This window comes from Fusarium oxysporum, chromosome 4, assembly GCF_000149955.1.
Source record: "Fusarium oxysporum f. sp. lycopersici 4287 chromosome 4, whole genome shotgun sequence".
Taxonomy (NCBI): Eukaryota; Fungi; Ascomycota; class Sordariomycetes; order Hypocreales; family Nectriaceae; genus Fusarium; species Fusarium oxysporum.
This window is the reverse complement of record NC_030989.1, coordinates 2,810,433-2,826,666: the sequence shown is the minus strand read 5'-3', so window position 1 is coordinate 2,826,666 and position 16,234 is coordinate 2,810,433. Positions and strand designations below refer to the sequence as shown.

Genomic DNA, 16,234 nt, shown 5'->3' with positions numbered 1-16,234 from the left:
TCTGTAATAGATGCAAATAGAAGAGCACTAGAATAAGAAAATAGTACCTATGGATTTATGTTGTCGCAACAGGCTTTATTGCTTACTTGATCCGAATTCCCATGCCAAGCTCAACTTCACCGAGTTCTTCAACGTCATCGACGGAAAGCTCAAGACAACCAAGGAGACTTCCCAGGGTGTCAATCCCTCTACTCTAGAGAAGAACCCCCCAGTTCCGGTTTCGACTCGAGAAGATGTAGACAGGGCTGTCCAGGCTAAGAAGGCCTCTGAAGTCTGGGCTGAGGTCCCGTACAAAGAGCGACAGGCCTTAGTGGCCAAATTTGCGGATAGCATTGACTTGATCAAGGAAGATCTTGCCGTTCTGTTAACCAAGGAACAAGGAAAGCCTGTGAGTTTCTTGGTTCTCTGGTCAACCTGCTTATCTGACAGGAGGGCAGTTGCAATTGGCACACGTGGGAATAGGCAAGGCCATTCAGTTCCTCCAGGGGTATTCACAGCTACCTGACCCTGAAGAGGTGATCGAGGATAAGCCGGGTCGTCGAGTCGTCGCCAGATACGTCCCTCTTGGTTCGTTATCCAGTGGCCGATTCTGCCCTCAGGGCTAAATTCATAGGCGTTGCGGTCGGTACTGTGCCTTGGAACTGTGATTGGAATATCACGGATATTTATTTCGCAAAATGATAACGCTTGAAAGTCCCTGTCTTTCTGGGTAAGGCTCCTTGATCCTTTGAAGCACGAAGTCCTAACTTGTCGGATAGCCGCTGCAAAGATTGGTCCAGCCCTCATTGCGGGAAACGCTTTCATTCTCAAACCATCGTAAGTCTGATGACAAGACTATAGAGACAACCATGGTAATCTTTTAAAACAGGCTATTCACTCCCTATTGTGACTTGAAGCTCGCTGAGCTGGCTCTCAAGTACTTCCCCGCAGGCGTTGTTCAAGCACTTAGCGGCAATGATGACCTGGGCCCGTGGCTCACCGCGCATCCTGGCGTTGACAAAATCAGCTTTACAGGGTCTAGAGCAACTGGAAAGAAGGTCCTGCAGAGCGCTGCTGGCAATCTCAAGCGTGTGACACTCGAATTGTGAGTCGACACTTGATGATCAGAGGTCTAGGACTGACGTATATAGGGGAGGTAATGATCCGGCCATTGTCTGCAGTGATGTCAATGTCAAAGAAGTTGCCCCAAAGGTCAGTCGCAGCAGGAAAGCCTTGCAGCAAAAGTTCTAATTCTGGAGATCACTTAGCTTGCCATGGCGGCTCTAGCGAACTCTGGTCAAGTAAGTTATTCAAACTAGAAGCTTCAACGTTGCTGATAAGACTAGCTCTGCATCGCTGTAAAGCGTATCTATGTCCACGAGTCCATCTACGATGATGTATTGGAAACATTGGCTTCAACGGTTAAGAGCCTTCCTGTTGGTGATGGCCTGGAGAGTACCACCGTTATGGGTCCTGTCCAGAACCACCTGCAGTTCAATAGGGTGAAGAGCTTACTCGCAGATATTCAATCCCATGGCCTCAAGCTCGTAGCAGGATCAACCAGTCCGTCAGATGCGGGAAAGGGGTACTTCATCACTCCTACGGTTGTCGACAACCCTCCAGATGCCTCCAGGATTGTAGTCGAGGAGCCATTTGGTATGTTTCTCTTTCGTTTCAGTGATATGACGATTACATTATTAGGCCCTATCTTTCCTATTCTGAAGTGGAAGGACGAGGATGAGGTCCTTAGACGCGCCAACGGTAACCCCATGCCTCGGTTTGGACCCCAGACTTGGAGAAGGCACAGAGGCTAGCCGCGAGGCTCAGGGCAGGAACTGTTTGGATCAACAGCCATCACAAGCTCAATCCGAATGTGCCTTTTGGGGGCATTAAGGACAGCGGCCTTGGTGCTGAGCATGGACTTGAGGGGATCAAGTCGTATTGTAGCACAAAGTCTATATTTATTAATGCCCAGAACCTTCTGCGCTCAGACATGATGTCGGCTGTGAAGGCTTTCCCTTGAACAAGAAGAAAGGATTGAGGCGAGATGGAATCTTCCTGCAGCTTGAGATAATCTCCTTAGAGATACCGCAGGTCTGCAAGTGCAGGTACATCGGGTGGCAGAGATAGCTTGCGGCCTGTGATGGGCCCCTGCTGGCATGACGAATCCATCCACAGAGAGGTCAGTGTGCCCAATAAGCCATGCCGCGTGCGACCGTGGCTGTCTATCGTAAGCGATCTCAACGCCGGAAAGTATCGACCTCGAATGAAGACAGCTCTCGGATGCCCGATGCATGAAGAGACAGGTAAAATAGCACAGAAGCCGCTATGTTGACTGGGGACGGACGAAGAGGTAGTTGGGTATGTTAGTTGTTCTATTTATCATAATTGAACATATCGTTGACCGCCAGCCAAATAGCGAGTTAATTCCAAATGGGCTGCGCCTGTCACAACTTGTGTTGCAGGCTCCATGGGCGGATAGACCTTATGTCGGAGGTTTTCAGGTAGTTTCAACTTTATTTCCCGTAGCAAGTATTCCGATGTACAGAATTCTCCTGCAAGTATAATTCCCTATCAAAAATCAGCACGTCAATATGAAATGAGTACTTAAACATACCTGGATAATATTGCCAGTTTTGAAAACCTCACCCATTGTATAAGCCATCATGGCGGTAATGCCATCGGTGACGGGCTGGAAACAAGACAAGATTTCGTCATTTGTGAAAGTCATATAGCCTTCCTTGATCCCTGCTTCGGGAAATTCTGTTTCGATTGCAACATCGATGTTCCATTCTTGTCCACTATTTCTGAACTCTATCATGATGCGTCGCTCAAAATCACCGATACACTTTGCATAGACCTTTCTAGCTGTTTTGGAGCCATCTGGAAGTCGCATGCGGTCGATTTTGGTCCGCACTATTTCGGCAAACTTTTGTGCTATCAGGGTAGGTCTAGGAAGATTTAGTTAGTGCAGTAAAGAGGTAAAAGGAACTCACCCCGGGTTCTTATTTGACATAAGTCTAGAAATGAGGAAAGGCGATGCTTGTAGAAGCCTATAGGCAGACACATATACTATCTTTTCCCCACAGCTCACAAAGATAAATATATCTTTGGTTTCCTGGGTGAGGGAATATGTCAGTATCGCGTGGTGTATTGACGCCTCTGCTTCGCCGACGAACGATAAGCGTGTATCATTTTCGTCTCTAAGATAGCCAGCTCTTTGAAGAACACGTTTCCATAAAGTTTTGTCCTTATCTGCCCAGATCTCTGGAGTGGTGACAATCCAATGGATCCTCTGCTCGTTCTCCAAGAATTTACTGCCTATACGTTGCTGTAATTGGGTACGAAGGGCACGCCTGACCTCATAGAGGAAGTCGGCTGAGATATCCACAGCGTTGAGGCCCGGAGGAATACCAGGCAGTGGAATTGACTCCTCTGTCTCTTGGATCAAGAACAGAGGTAGACCTGCAACCTTCTGGACGCCTGGCTTCGGATATCCAGTCGGCCCAAGGGCGTTAGCAATGTCATGGCCCCAGCCGACTAGCTTATTGTATTGATCGTAGTAAAGAACAGTTGGAACCTAAGAAATTAGATATGATCCAGTGAGCTTCTAATGGATAACTTGCCGATGATTTGCTGTAAGAGCCAGCACCAGGCCACTCTCTGAGCAGCTCTGATATCGGGCTCTTAAAGTCATTGACTACGTATGCAACACTGGTGCTCGCACAGTCTATCTTCATGAAGTCGATTGACACAAATATCTGATATCTGGATTCAGGCGTGGGCACAGGTGCCATGTTATAGGGTGACAGTGGTGGGGGGGATTGATAACCTTGAGGTTCGTAAATGTTGGCATCTTGCGTGGGCAGTGGATATGCTGTTGTTAAATGGGGAGGTGGTGGTAGCGACAGAGCCAGAGAAGCTGTTCTGGCACTTGGCAGTTGAAACTTGAAGAAGTCTATGATGAGCTGCTGGTTCTCTTTGACAAGATGATCGTTCCAACCTCCGGCTCGAAGACCCTCGCCAAGGTGGTCACGCCAGTGAGGATCGAAAGCATCCAGTAGTCCGAATTCAGATAGGGCGTTATTGTGGCTATATGATAGATTGGTGCTTCTTCTCGGTTGCTCTGGTTGTTGTTGAGAGTATGGCCCCATGCTTTGCGGGCGATGCATTGTAGATAAGATCGTGTCCGGACGCCCGATAGCCTTTCGAGAGACAGGAGGGTTTGAAGATGGCTCTACGTTTGGCCTTGTTTGCATGTGCTGTGTCGGATATTGCACCATACCTTGATGACTATTCGGTGTTGGTGGACTTGTGTACTGAGAACCGAAGGTTTTGGGGTACCGGAAACTACCTGGAGATGGGACGGGGCCAGAAGCTGCCGTAGTGTATGGTTGGCTGGGAGGATACTCTTGCTGAAAAGCCAATGGCTGTTGAGTTTGTGGGACCATGTCACTATCGTTACTTGGTCTGCCCAAGCTCCCAACTGAACGGTCCAGATAAGTCAAGGCTTCAGGATCAATCGCGATAGTCTCGTAGTTCGGGATAAAGCTTCGATGGACCTCTGCTTCCATCATCTTATTTCTCGCCGTGCAGATGGACACAAGCAAAGTCAGGGTCTCCCAGCAGCTCAAATGATCTTTGCCGAGAACTTTTCTCTTGCCCCAAAGAGCACGCTTGCAATACTTTTCGGCTTCCTCAAGTTTGGAGTCATCTAGATAAGCAAGAGCCAAGGCGTGCATTCCGTGATACACTAGTATGTCGTTTGTCTTCCTCTCAAAAGCGATTGGAGTGATGACCTCGTCTGCTTCTGTCCACTTTTTCTGCCGCATGCATGCATATGCTAGTCGTATCCTCATAGCAGTGATATCGCTTACTGGTCTCGAACTCGATTCGCCATGCTCGATGGCACCTCTGTAGAATTGTTCTGCCTTTGCGTGATCCCCATCCGCCTCATTCTTGATCGCAAGTTCTTCAATCCTTCTGGCAAATACAGTCTCACTGTCCGAGTCGGCGTCAACAGGAGAACGTGACTCTTCATTGACTGGCGGAGGTATCCATCTCTCGATCATTGATGTTTGTGCTTCTGTTAAAGGATCACCCATAATACTTCCTCCCCAGACAGTTGACCTAGGGCCCTCTCTCAGAATGGTACTAGCGCTTGAGTGGAAGTTCTCTGCCACCTGAACAAACTGTCGGAGATTTTGGGTGGCGCGATCGTCCTCTTCACGTCCACTAGAAGGGCCAGGGCTTGCGGAGCTCCTTGTATGCAAAACAAACTCAACATGCCTCAGTTGGGACTTAAGCCCAGAGAGGACCTTGAACACAGAGTCTTGAGAGGAATTGCTGTGAATTAGGAGGCAGCTATCCACGTTAGTAATCACCCTAGACCGCGATTATCATGACTTACACATTGATCATCTGAAAAGCACTTGTCATCGCCGTGTTGTATGATTTGATTCTGTCCTTATATATAGTGATATCTTTGGACCGTAGGCTAAACTTGATTTGCTTGGTTGGCTTGCGCAAGAGCCCTCGGCTAAAGAGGCTTGTTTTCTCAAGCTCGGCCATTAGCTGGTTGAGCTTGTTGAATGTGTTCTTGATATCATCCAGGGTAGCACTAATACTACCCCAGAGGGCATTACCAGGATCGATCTCGGCCACAACAGCTTGCGGGACCCGACCTGAGGCATTGCTGACGGAGTCTAGGACTCGTGACAGAATCGAGACCTCCTCAAACAAGTTGGAGACATTCTCGTCGACGTCGACAGTATCGTCTATCCAGGTGTATAGCGTCTTAACTATTGTCGCGCAGCTGATAGCTAGGCCGGCGGCGCCTGACGCGATAGATAATGGATCCATCGGAGACGACCTGGCGTGCGGGTTGAAAATGGAGCGAGTCTCAGTTGAACTCTTGGTGCGGGGTGACATTATACTCCAATCGGGAATGCCGCTTATGCAGGGCGTCCCAAAGAGGCATACCGAGTTTCTAACTTAACTGCTAACTGTACAAAAGTTATATTTTCTACCTAGTAGCATTCAATACAACTACATTTCGTACTTTGTAGTACTATAGCTAGAAGCTCATTATTTTTCAAATGGCACTGCAGTCTATACTGAATTTATGGAGTTACAAGTTGCTAAGCCTTCCATAGACTTGGTACCTTGCAAACCTAGAACCCATTCGTTCCTTTCAATTTAAGTAAAAAGACAAAAGAAAATTAGATAACTGTCCCACTGAGTATAAGATGTCGCATGCAGCTTAGCTATCGAAGGAAAAGAACTGGCTAAGAGCCCATGACCGCGGTCAATATATTGAAGTATTGAGTGGTACTTTTATTATCAACAGGAAGTTCCTTCAACGTTAATAAGCCTCACTTTTATACGTTGTGATGCGTCGAGCGTCGAACTTTCTCATGCCATTGGTCGGCTCCTCAATAACATTAGATGGTTCACCATCGCATGACATGCTTCTGTATATGTGTCAGCAAGCACTTTCAATATGTAGTGAATCAAGAGTCTAACTGACTGAAAGCAGGACACCTTTACATGGATTCCACTCCTGATCTCAATGCCTTGGACATACCTGGGCCATACTTTAGCAATCTAAGCAGTAGGTGTTTTTGTTGTACCTACGGGCTGCCCTCCAACTGCTTGCAGGCGCCGACTTGAGGTGAGTGAGTATGGGCTCGGCCGTTTTTGACATCCCACTTGATCTACCACGCACGGTTATAAAGCGACGAAAATAAGCTAAGGAATGGCAATTTGGGAAATCAACATTTACATAGGCGGTGATTTGAGGACCTTACTCGAGACTAGCCACGATGGTTTGGAGTAAGTAAGTTGAACAGACTGGGTAGTTGCTTTGATGATGAAGCCTGAATGTGGGGGAAATAAACTTGCTATTTATGTCGATCGAGCTAGTAATTCTGGCAGAAGGATTGCTTCCATCCATTAGACCAAGCCCGTGTCTCTGATGTCTCATGGAACTGTGCAGATATACTCCCCTCTTTTCAGCCTTCCGCATATGCGCTCCGAAGAAGTAGTCTTAGGTTCAAAGAACAATCCAAGCTATAAGGCTATCATCTACACTGCAAATCATTGCTGGATTCAGATCCGTGTCTCTCGTTACAAGATTTAGTATCTATCACTACTCAGTGATGGTCGCCAATTATTTGGTGGAACGGCGTCAGATGATACAGCCATGTCTTGGAGAATGCAGTGGCCGGGGATAGCGAAGTTGAATCTCCCAACAGTTCCGCATGTCTGAAAAGAAACTGTTGCAGACTACGATCGGAAGTCTATGACGAGTGCTCCGAACAGAGCACACCGTCTCACCTTCAGCAGACAACAACAGCTTGCTATTAAGTCGCGATTCACAGGGTTCGAGCTACACCGCTTTATGCTGTTTCCACATGCTGTTTGACGCATATTACCGGAGAAGACTGTTGTGATCCTTCTCGGATTGAGCATCAATGGCGCTCGTGCACGTCCATTGTTAGGTGATCAGTCATATTACCGCCACTCTGCTAGGACTGGCAAATGGTTCACTGAGGCTGAGAATCCTCAACTTGTTTGTTTGTCGGCTATAACGACGGTTTCATACGGAGATACAGATAAATCTCTGTGCTAAAGAAGATGCCAACCTTCGATTTGTCTGCTCAAAAGTGCCATTTGATCTGCTGACCTTGCGGTATGTCTTTTAATGATCGTACAACCTGAGAGTTTTGATAAGTGGTTCCCCCTTTTCAAACCATGATTTGCTATCGTATAGACTGTTCGTGTGTCTGAGCTTACGTAGCGAAAGCAAAGTCCTTGTTGTTCTAGAAAGTCTCTTCTGTGGAGTCTTTCCGTGCCGGATATACGGCTGGAATTATGACGGAAATTCACATCTCTTTTGGTTTTACAGCTCCGGCATTTTCATTTGTATTCAGGCCTAGGGTTTAACAAGCAGCAACATTGAAATAGACGCGAATCTGCATTCCGCCCTATCAAGGATAATTCACCTGCGCCTCTCTTGATGCCCTGATGACGCATGGCGAATGGGTCTTTACTGTAAAAATAGTCGCATCCCGGATGATCGCTGATAGCCGCCCACATACCGACCCGAGATCCCCCTGCGGAGGACAGAAAACTCTGCACGTTCATCTCAAACGACATAAATACAAACTTAGTCTTAGCGTGGACTTAATACACTTCATGAGCTGTCATTTTTGGCATCTAAATTTACACTGTTCATCTTTTGTGCTGTCCAAAGCTCCCTTGAACATCATGTTACTAAGCGGGGCGGAAGTAGTTTACGCAATTGCCGCCGCGTCAAGGCGCGCTCGGAATGCGCAGCACGTTCTTATAATAGGACGCGCAAACGTAGTTTAAGCTTACAATAGAAACTGACGAAAAGCGAAGGATAAGCCTCATGCGGGTACTATACTTAGATAAATATGGAAAGTTTGCATGTGAACCATCGTCACGATTAACTATAAGATATGAAGAGAAGTATGATCTGGCAGAATGCTTGAAGAAACTGTTCAACAACACCACTGCAATACGGACGGTCAATTCCCACAATGCTTGTTTCGTCTTTTTTCTTGGCCCTAGGCGCAAGCGCCATCGCGCACGCACATGGTATCCGGGTCGAACGCTCAGAAAACCGCCTCATTAAGGGACCCGCTTCCCCAGATGGCGCTTCTTCGTCCTCTATGGAGCCAGTGTGGCATGCGAAACAACAAGGCGGTGGACTGATGAAGTTTGACTTTCATCGATTGATCCAACGTCGAGACACCAGTTCGGCGGACACCGGGACCTCAGTAGACGCTACGAGCACGGCAACCAAAGATTCCTCAGTGGTAGAAACCACTGAAAATGAAGCTACGACGACAGCTGAGGCTGGAAGTACCACGCTTGAAACAACCGATTCTGCGACGGAGGCATCCACTACAGAAGAAAGCTCCGTGTCATCAACAACCGCAACCTCAACGTCGACCTCAAGTATAGCATCATCGACAAGCACGACCTCAACTTCCACGGAACCCGGCGCCTCCTGCTACAGCACGACAGTCAAGAGCAGCACCATCTGTGAAACAACAGGGTTCACCACATTGACGTGTTATGCTGCGAATATAACCTCGAGCACATGTTCTCCAGGACTTCTATGCACGACCCAGTCAAGCAACGGAGTTACGGTCTGCATGGAACTCCAGAATGAAGTTGGTACAGCTGGTATTATCATAGCTTCTGTTTTCTCGGCACTTATACTTATTTGTACTTGTACCCTTATTACCATGTGCTATAGAGATAAGAGCAAGCAGAGAAGGCAGGAGGAGTTGAGACGGGTGAGATCTGTTAAGATTGCTGAGAGGGCTACTTTGATGCAGCATGCGAGGTAGTACTTAAGATCGGAGGCTGGAGTGTTCATGTAGAGGCGGGTATGGGATCTGGCGAGGTATCCAATGTTTATTGATTTCATAGACCGGTGCAGCGGTGGATTCCGATGATATATCGTTTTGACAAAACACATGTGAACTAAAAGAATGACATATACATATTAAAATTATGAAGTCTCGCGATCGTCCTCGTCTATCCTGATGACAAAGCATATTCCAATGAACAACCTGTTCGGGCTTCTTACCGCGGTTCCCCTCAAAAGGCGGGGTCTTGATATGAAGTCAACGCCAACGCCAACATCAACAACAACCTCAACTACTTTAACTTTTACCAAAAATTGACGATGTCATCCAAACCATCCTTCAAGTCCCTTCCTCTGCGAAAAGATGGTCCTCCTGGAAACGCCTGGGGCCTTTTCGGCGACAATGACGAATGCGGGATGCTAAACCTCTTGACCCCAGAAATCATAGCAAAAGCAGCATCAGAGATACGTGACGGCGTTCGGGTTTCTACCGATTGGCCCCTCAATCGAATGTCCCGACCTTGCTTTGGACGTGCACCTTTCAAGCATGAGATTACTACCAAAACCCCTCGTGCTGTGAATGATGATACTTTGACATTTAACACGCAGAGTAGTTCACAATGGGACGGGTTTAGACATTATGCTTATCAGAAGGAGAAGCTTTGGTTCAATGGGAAGAGCCTTGATGAGCTTTTATCATCGGATGTCAACGGCATTCAGGGTAAGTTATACTCTTGTAAGTGGACGCGGCTGATGGATGTAGCTTGGGTTGACCGAGGTGGTATTGTCGGGCGCGGAGTACTACTCGACTATGCATCTTGGGCAGATAAGAACAACATCACCTTGACTCCCTTCGAAACCAAGTCAATTACTGTATCAACACTAAAAGAAGTTGCCGAAAGCCAAGGAACCACGTTCCAACAAGGCGACATTCTCTTCATCCGCACAGGATGGGTCCGAGCCTATGACAAGCTCTCCGACGATGAGTGCAAGACATTGGCAGATTACAAAGTCCCCCCAGCACATGGTATCGAGTCTTCAGAAGAAATACTCCGATGGCTTTGGGAGCAAGACTTTGCTGCAGTTGCTGGTGACCAACCTAGTATGGAGACATGGCCGTGTCAGAACACAGATTACTTTCTGCATGAGTGGCTGTTGGCGGGTTGGGGAATGCCAATTGGGGAGTTGTTCGACCTGGAGGCTCTTAGTAAAGAGTGTGAGAAGCGAGGGAGATGGTCGTTCTTCTTTTCGAGTGTGCCACTCAAGGTAAGTTCCGTCGTCTTACCGCTCATTTGTTGAGCTAATGGTCTGATACATGTTAGGTTCCCGGAGGCGTAGCTAGTCCACCAAATGGTGTCGCTATCTTCTGATCCACTGTTTGAACGCGTTGATATTGCGCTGATTAAAGAGCAAATCCTAGCCAAATTATAATGGGGTCGATTTTGTATTGGAGCCTATAATAAGTCCGTCCAGCTATTAATGTTCATCCAATCCTGGTCTGATGTGAAATTGCTGAACTGATGTAATCCCTCCCCTCCAAGCAACCTATTCCAATCAGGCGGGCTCTCCGGCACCATAACCTGTTCGCCCTGCAATCTCTGCGTAACAAGCGTTTCATATTCTCTATGTAACTCTTCAAAAACACTATGCACAGCCTCTGCATTAGGCCAATGCCTGGCAAGTAATATCGTTGACCTCAACAATCTCGATAATCTCTCAAGTGCATTGATGGCGACCAAAAAGGTCTGGGAAGTTACAGCTGCGCGAATTTCACCGGCGAATTGGATACCGGCCGCTGTCACGGCGCTAACGGAAGTAAAGTGGCATTGACGTAGTTCATCGCGTGCCGTGAGCTTTTCGAGGGATGTTACTATTGCTTGGGCTGCTGCTGAGCAAATTGACTGGCTGCTCTGTTCGTGGAGATTGCGATGGAGGTGGAGAAGGAGGAGATTGTAATGCATTCGGAGATGGCATGTCCATGAGTCGTCGTCTTCTGCGACGGTGGATATACCTGAGCGGAGGGACCATAGGCCTAGCCGGGCGTCGATTGATGCTACATCTATGAGACGATCTCGCGCAGGTGCGTTTAGTGAAATGACGTCGAGGCCAATGTAGGCCAGATCAACGAGGTGGTTCAGAAAATCAGGGCTAACACCGGATTCAGCGATAGTTGGATCTGTGACTGGTGTATCGGTAATATCCTCCTGCTGAAGCGGCAGCTGATCTATGTCCTCTGCTCTCACTGCACAAGGCCTTCCAGTCTCCAATGAGGAAAAGACTTCACAGAAGAAGGCAGACCACCAACATCGTCGATACTGCGCCATCTCTGTAGCTGGGAGTTGAGAACTTCTCCGATGAGCACCAAGACCTGTACCTATTCGTACAGCAATTCCCGCCCAGTACCACGGCCCACCGGCGACTGTATCGCCATCGCCTATATGCCATGTGAACAGGGCTGCTGCTTGAAGAAGATGCATTCGATCTGACTCGTGTCGCATATGGTATAGCATACTAGCTCTTCTGAAGAGTCTGTTCTGGACGGCATGGCGATCAGTGGCGACGAGGGGATGCGCACAGGCGTGGGCGCCAGCCATGAGAACAGACTGGAATAGCAAAAGTGGTGGAGGATTATCAGGCGTGCGATATCGAGCGAGAAATTCTGGCTTTGATACAATGGGCAGAAATGGGTGGATATGATCAAAGTACGCTTGTACCAACGCATCACGAACCTCTTGGGCTGGGAAGGAAGATACCTCCGTCACCAAGTCTTGCGTTACCCATGAGTTTGGCGTAGGTTTCCAAGACTTGACTTGTCTGATAGGAGGATATGGGTAATGCAATGGTTTTCCGCCTATCCTATCACTGCTGGTACTTCCATCCGCAGATTCTTGAAACGAGCCATGAGTATCAGGTCCTGTAGGCGCAGATAAAGGTCGTTGGTCGCCAAGAATGGAAGAGTAAGGCTGTCTGAAAGAGCGATGTAAGTCGACAAGATGAACCAGGTTCGACACAGGCGTGCCGACGTAGGCGATGCGAAAGCTCTTGGTCGATGCAAAAACAGCCCAAGCTGCAGCACCGATTCCATGTTTGAAGAACCTCGCTAATCCCTCCCGAGCGAGTTTCTCTTGACCATCCGAGCGCGATGCATCATTCGATGTCTTATCACGCCGTGATGGTGCAGATGAAGCCTCGGGTCCGAGGATCGAAAGATGATCATCACGCTCAACGGTTCCGGCCTCCGGATCCGGCTGCGATACTCCTGGTGATCTGGCAGGTGTATCGCGATCATATGCATTTCTGGAAACCACCGAACTTCTTCTCGCAACAGCCCATTTCGCCGTAGACCTATATCCTCATCAGCTTACTAATTTTTCACAGTGGCGCGTCGGAGCCGTACTGGCATTCGAACCCGGACTTTTCACAGACGGAGCAAGGGCCTGATGGTCGGTCTACTATATCACAGCGGACTTTGCGGCGTCGACATAAGTCACATGCTTTTCGCTGCTGGCGACGACGTTTGTCGTGCTGGGCTTTTTGAGGCGTCGGTTCCATGGTTGCTTGGTGAGTGGATTGAGGAGAAATCGGAACCGGTGAATCAGGACTGTGAGGCTGAGATGGTTAGTGTCGGCTCCTGAGCGGAGAGCCGAGAGCGGGTATTAGACGGGTATAGCGACATGATTATCGACAGAGGAAAAGACAACAGGCGTTGGATTTGTACAAATTATTTGTTCACACAATTGAAGGTTTTTGGGTGGCTTCTGAGCTCGATAGAATGCTTATCATCTACCAGACTGGGAGTCTGGGATTAGTCTGTCTCGTTTATTCCGAAACCGGTCTCCCGCGTCAATTGTTGGAGATCAGCCTCCGTGATGCGGAGCTACCCCGTACTTGTCTCACCAATTCAACTCATGCCTCACATTCATCAGTCGTCGACTCAGCTATCATCTACAGTCACTAAATCATGACGCGCTCTCTTCAAGGCTCCGTTGTTCTCGTAACCGCTGGCACATCTGGTCTCGGTCTATGCGTGGCGGAAAAGTTGATTCAAGCAGGCGCCGCAGTAGTCATCAATTATGCCTCCAACGAGGAACGAGCCCACGATGCTTTCGTACACCTGAACCAACTAGCTGCGAAGTCTTTCTCGCAGGATACTGGATCGCGATGTTTGAAAATTAAAGCTGATGTGACTAAGAAAGAAGGGATCCAAGACTTGGTCAACCAGACGGTATCTGCCATGGGGAGAATTGATGCAGTGGTATCAAATGCTGGATGGACCAAGTTTGCGAATTTCCACGACATCGACGATAATGTTGATGAGGAAGTTTGGGATCGCTGCTATGCGGCTAATGTCAAGTCGCATATGTTCCTCTGCCATGCGGCGAAGAAGTATTTGGAGGAAGCCAAAGGTGCATTTGTTATGACTGCTTCTGTTGCTGGAGTCAAACCTAGCGGGAGCTCTATCGTGAGTAATCTGGTAATCACTCATAGATAATGGAGCTAAATCTTTGGTTTAGGCATATTCTGTTACCAAAGCTGCACAAATCCATCTGTCAAAGACTTTGGCTACGGTCATGGCACCATCAATTCGTGTCAACTCTGTATCGCCAGGGTTCATGGAGACGGTAAGGCCCAAATACACCGGGATGTCTTGTAGCATCGACTGACTTGAACCCGAAGAATTGGATTGTCAACATGCCACAATCAAAGATCGACGATGCTAGAGAAAAGACTCTCCTCAAACAGATCACCAAAGTCGAGGTACGCACGCAGAGACGTTCATGCCACTGGAAAAGTACTGATTGCCAAAAAGGACGTCGCAGAGCAAATCATATTGCTCATCAAATCGGAATCCGTGACGGGATCTAATGTTGTCATTGATTCTGGGTTTTCTACCTAAAGGTGCAGGAATGAGTTACGACCCAAGGGCCTAGCAAGACATCAGACCAATTGATTGAAAAGGCGGGGCGAATGCGAAGATGATGCTCGGCGATTTCTCGATTGGTTAATTAGTTAGGTATCATGTTTAAAACCGAAGCGCCAAGCTTGATTTGAGGTCCGCTCGTGGGTGCAGGGTAGGTTTCATTGAATACAACCTAATTTGACCTCGATCAACCTTCAGATACCAATTTCCTCGTATATTTAATTCAATTGAGAAATCCCAATATAGCCTGATATCATCTAATAATTGTCTGCCTTGGAATTCTATCTTAATTCTTTGGAAACGGCGGGCGTCGAGTGTTGAATGATGTACTGTTTGGGGCCCGTTTGTTTAATTGCCCGCATTCGGGGTTCGCCAAGCGTGACTTTCACTCTGCACCTTTCACATAAGGGATAATATCAGCCAACCGAGCCGAAGTTCATCACTCTTGGCAAACTGTCGCGTGACGTAGTAAATACCCAGGAACAATGACGATGATTCCCGTTGGCGTATTTCTTCCAAGCAGAAAAGCCCCCGCATGCCGCGTTATGGATCCATTCTTCAGCTTTTTTTGCGCCACTACAGAGTAAATCAAACAAGAATAACCGAAAATGCCGACTTCTACAGAGTTCTTTGGTGTCACTGCCTATAACCTGGGTCCGTTGACTACAACCTTCTCGGCACCGTCGGCCTGTGCAACTGGCACCGACCATCATGTTATTGTCAACGCAAGCGAACCCGAAATGGTATGGGGCTATCCGACATGCGGTTTCCAAGACCGTGGTAGCTGTATGCCTAGCGGGAAGTCTTATGATTCGCTGCGAAGTGTGACTACACCGCTGAATCGGGCTTGGTATCATTATTACTCGCCTGGCATAGCCTGTCCATCTGGATGGACAACCGCTGGAACCATGATCAAAGAGGGAGAATCATCTCTCAGCGTATCCGGCGTTTTTTCAAGCCGCATACAGGCGTCTACCACCGGAGCGGTGCAACTCGAGCCTGCTGACTTCTGGGCCGAAATTATGAACGTGTCGGAGACAATTGCCTATTGTTGTCCAAGGTATGTTGGCACGTATATTCATACACAGCTATCTAGGCTGACAATCGAAGTGATTACATAGCAAACCCCGCCGGACACTGTTTCTCAACGGTCGGTCCAAGGAGTGAATTCAATTATTCGTCCATGTGCTACACTCCAGCGCCGGTGGACATAATAACTGTCACGAGTTTGGATGGCGCTTCGCTAACGCAGCCATTGATTTCTTTCGACGTTCTGACAACACCAGCTTCAACGTATCTGGATGGCAGACTGCTTACTCAGTCACGGTATTCAAGTGACTTTGTTGTTGCTACTTGGGTGCCTGCTGTACCTTTGATCCACCAGCAGTCTGATGTAGACGAAGCGGATGATGAGGATGATGAAGAAAATGATGGTGGAGATGATGGTGATGGTGAGGATACTGATGGAAATGCTGCTTCCACCAAGACTCCAGGGAACGGAATTGTGAGTGTCCTTGGGCTGACTTTGGGTGCACTGGCTGGTATGGGCATGCTTCTGTGATATCTATTTCCATTTCATCTTGACGGTTTTGGTTTCGGCCGCCAAGGGATAACATTCGCTGTAATGCAGGGCAAATGTTTACGGACAACCCAATCGCATTTAAGAATTTGCGTTCATAGCTCTATGTATTTCTTAATCTTATACTCTATTATCGAATTATGCTACCTTGAGACATTGATGAAGCTCGGCTCCGGAAGTTTCCAGGGTTCTGTAACATGAGCGATGTGACACTTACGTAATGACGTGGCTCTTTTAGAGGCTGGAACCCGCACCTAATACCTACTCAGGAAATAACTTTATTCGATTCTATCGTAGCGCAATAAGATAGACAAATTATGTGCTCATTCTGAATAGCAAAACCAGGATT

General features: G+C 47.9%; 7 protein-coding genes across 8 annotated transcripts; 5 read left to right on the top strand and 2 right to left on the bottom strand.

Annotated features, from left to right (window-relative positions):
* Positions 1 to 49: 49 nt before the first annotated feature.
* On the top strand, positions 50 to 1,793 carry FOXG_18679 (NAD-dependent aldehyde dehydrogenase; the record flags this gene model as incomplete). Its single annotated transcript, XM_018398817.1, has 9 exons — positions 50 to 388; positions 438 to 567; positions 614 to 643; positions 741 to 816; positions 869 to 1,084; positions 1,131 to 1,191; positions 1,248 to 1,280; positions 1,326 to 1,635; positions 1,681 to 1,793. 9 exons carry the CDS (start codon positions 50 to 52, stop codon positions 1,791 to 1,793), a joined length of 1,308 nt encoding a protein of 435 aa, XP_018238306.1.
* On the bottom strand, positions 1,274 to 5,910 carry FOXG_18678 (uncharacterized protein; the record flags this gene model as incomplete). Of its 2 annotated transcripts, XM_018398815.1 has the most annotated exons (5): positions 1,274 to 2,550; positions 2,597 to 2,930; positions 2,976 to 3,559; positions 3,606 to 5,343; positions 5,390 to 5,910. In XM_018398815.1, the coding sequence occupies 5 exons, from the start codon at positions 5,908 to 5,910 to the stop codon at positions 2,362 to 2,364; spliced, it is 3,366 nt and encodes a 1,121-aa protein (XP_018238304.1). In that variant the 3' UTR covers positions 1,274 to 2,361. The 2 variants fall into 2 exon arrangements, with proteins under 2 accessions (XP_018238304.1, XP_018238305.1); XM_018398816.1 differs by having other exon boundaries at positions 2,597 to 3,559.
* Positions 5,911 to 8,546: 2,636 nt separating this feature from the next.
* On the top strand, positions 8,547 to 9,365 carry FOXG_18677 (uncharacterized protein; the record flags this gene model as incomplete). The annotated part of the gene is made up of 1 exon (XM_018398814.1): positions 8,547 to 9,365. The coding sequence occupies one exon, from the start codon at positions 8,547 to 8,549 to the stop codon at positions 9,363 to 9,365; it is 819 nt and encodes a 272-aa protein (XP_018238303.1).
* A 276-nt stretch (positions 9,366 to 9,641) lies between these two features.
* FOXG_03868 (uncharacterized protein) lies at positions 9,642 to 10,881 on the top strand. The gene is made up of 3 exons (XM_018381739.1): positions 9,642 to 10,106; positions 10,149 to 10,651; positions 10,708 to 10,881. The coding sequence occupies exons 1-3, from the start codon at positions 9,707 to 9,709 to the stop codon at positions 10,753 to 10,755; spliced, it is 951 nt and encodes a 316-aa protein (XP_018238302.1). The 5' UTR covers positions 9,642 to 9,706; the 3' UTR covers positions 10,756 to 10,881.
* On the bottom strand, positions 10,767 to 12,983 carry FOXG_03867 (uncharacterized protein). The gene is made up of 2 exons (XM_018381738.1): positions 12,783 to 12,983; positions 10,767 to 12,730 (listed from the first exon to the last, which is right to left on the bottom strand). The coding sequence occupies exons 1-2, from the start codon at positions 12,935 to 12,937 to the stop codon at positions 10,840 to 10,842; spliced, it is 2,046 nt and encodes a 681-aa protein (XP_018238301.1). The 5' UTR covers positions 12,938 to 12,983; the 3' UTR covers positions 10,767 to 10,839.
* A 272-nt stretch (positions 12,984 to 13,255) lies between these two features.
* FOXG_03866 (uncharacterized protein) lies at positions 13,256 to 14,553 on the top strand. The gene is made up of 4 exons (XM_018381737.1): positions 13,256 to 13,847; positions 13,900 to 14,007; positions 14,063 to 14,143; positions 14,196 to 14,553. The coding sequence occupies exons 1-4, from the start codon at positions 13,347 to 13,349 to the stop codon at positions 14,280 to 14,282; spliced, it is 777 nt and encodes a 258-aa protein (XP_018238300.1). The 5' UTR covers positions 13,256 to 13,346; the 3' UTR covers positions 14,283 to 14,553.
* Positions 14,554 to 14,867: 314 nt separating this feature from the next.
* Positions 14,868 to 16,033, top strand: FOXG_03865 (uncharacterized protein). Its single transcript, XM_018381736.1, has 2 exons — positions 14,868 to 15,366; positions 15,417 to 16,033. Exons 1-2 carry the CDS (start codon positions 14,915 to 14,917, stop codon positions 15,865 to 15,867), a joined length of 903 nt encoding a protein of 300 aa, XP_018238299.1. The 5' UTR covers positions 14,868 to 14,914; the 3' UTR covers positions 15,868 to 16,033.
* Positions 16,034 to 16,234: the final 201 nt, after the last annotated feature.

Bases quoted from the DNA above. Each gene is read 5' to 3' on its own strand.
- FOXG_03868 (XM_018381739.1), top strand. From the start codon at position 9,707: ATGTCATCCAAACCATCCTTCAAGTCCCTTCCTCTGCGAAAAGATGGT. The intron at 10,107-10,148 runs GTAAGTTATACT...TGATGGATGTAG, and splicing joins GGATGTCAACGGCATTCAGG to CTTGGGTTGACCGAGGTGGT. The intron at 10,652-10,707 runs GTAAGTTCCGTC...GATACATGTTAG, and splicing joins TTTCGAGTGTGCCACTCAAG to GTTCCCGGAGGCGTAGCTAG.
- FOXG_03867 (XM_018381738.1), bottom strand. From the start codon at position 12,937: ATGGAACCGACGCCTCAAAAAGCCCAGCACGACAAACGTCGTCGCCAG. The intron at 12,731-12,782 runs GTACGGCTCCGA...ATGAGGATATAG, and splicing joins AAGTCCGGGTTCGAATGCCA to GTCTACGGCGAAATGGGCTG.
- FOXG_03866 (XM_018381737.1), top strand. From the start codon at position 13,347: ATGACGCGCTCTCTTCAAGGCTCCGTTGTTCTCGTAACCGCTGGCACA. The intron at 13,848-13,899 runs GTGAGTAATCTG...TCTTTGGTTTAG, and splicing joins AACCTAGCGGGAGCTCTATC to GCATATTCTGTTACCAAAGC. The intron at 14,144-14,195 runs GTACGCACGCAG...ATTGCCAAAAAG, and splicing joins AACAGATCACCAAAGTCGAG to GACGTCGCAGAGCAAATCAT.
- FOXG_03865 (XM_018381736.1), top strand. From the start codon at position 14,915: ATGCCGACTTCTACAGAGTTCTTTGGTGTCACTGCCTATAACCTGGGT. The intron at 15,367-15,416 runs GTATGTTGGCAC...TGACAATCGAAG, and splicing joins ATTGCCTATTGTTGTCCAAG to TGATTACATAGCAAACCCCG.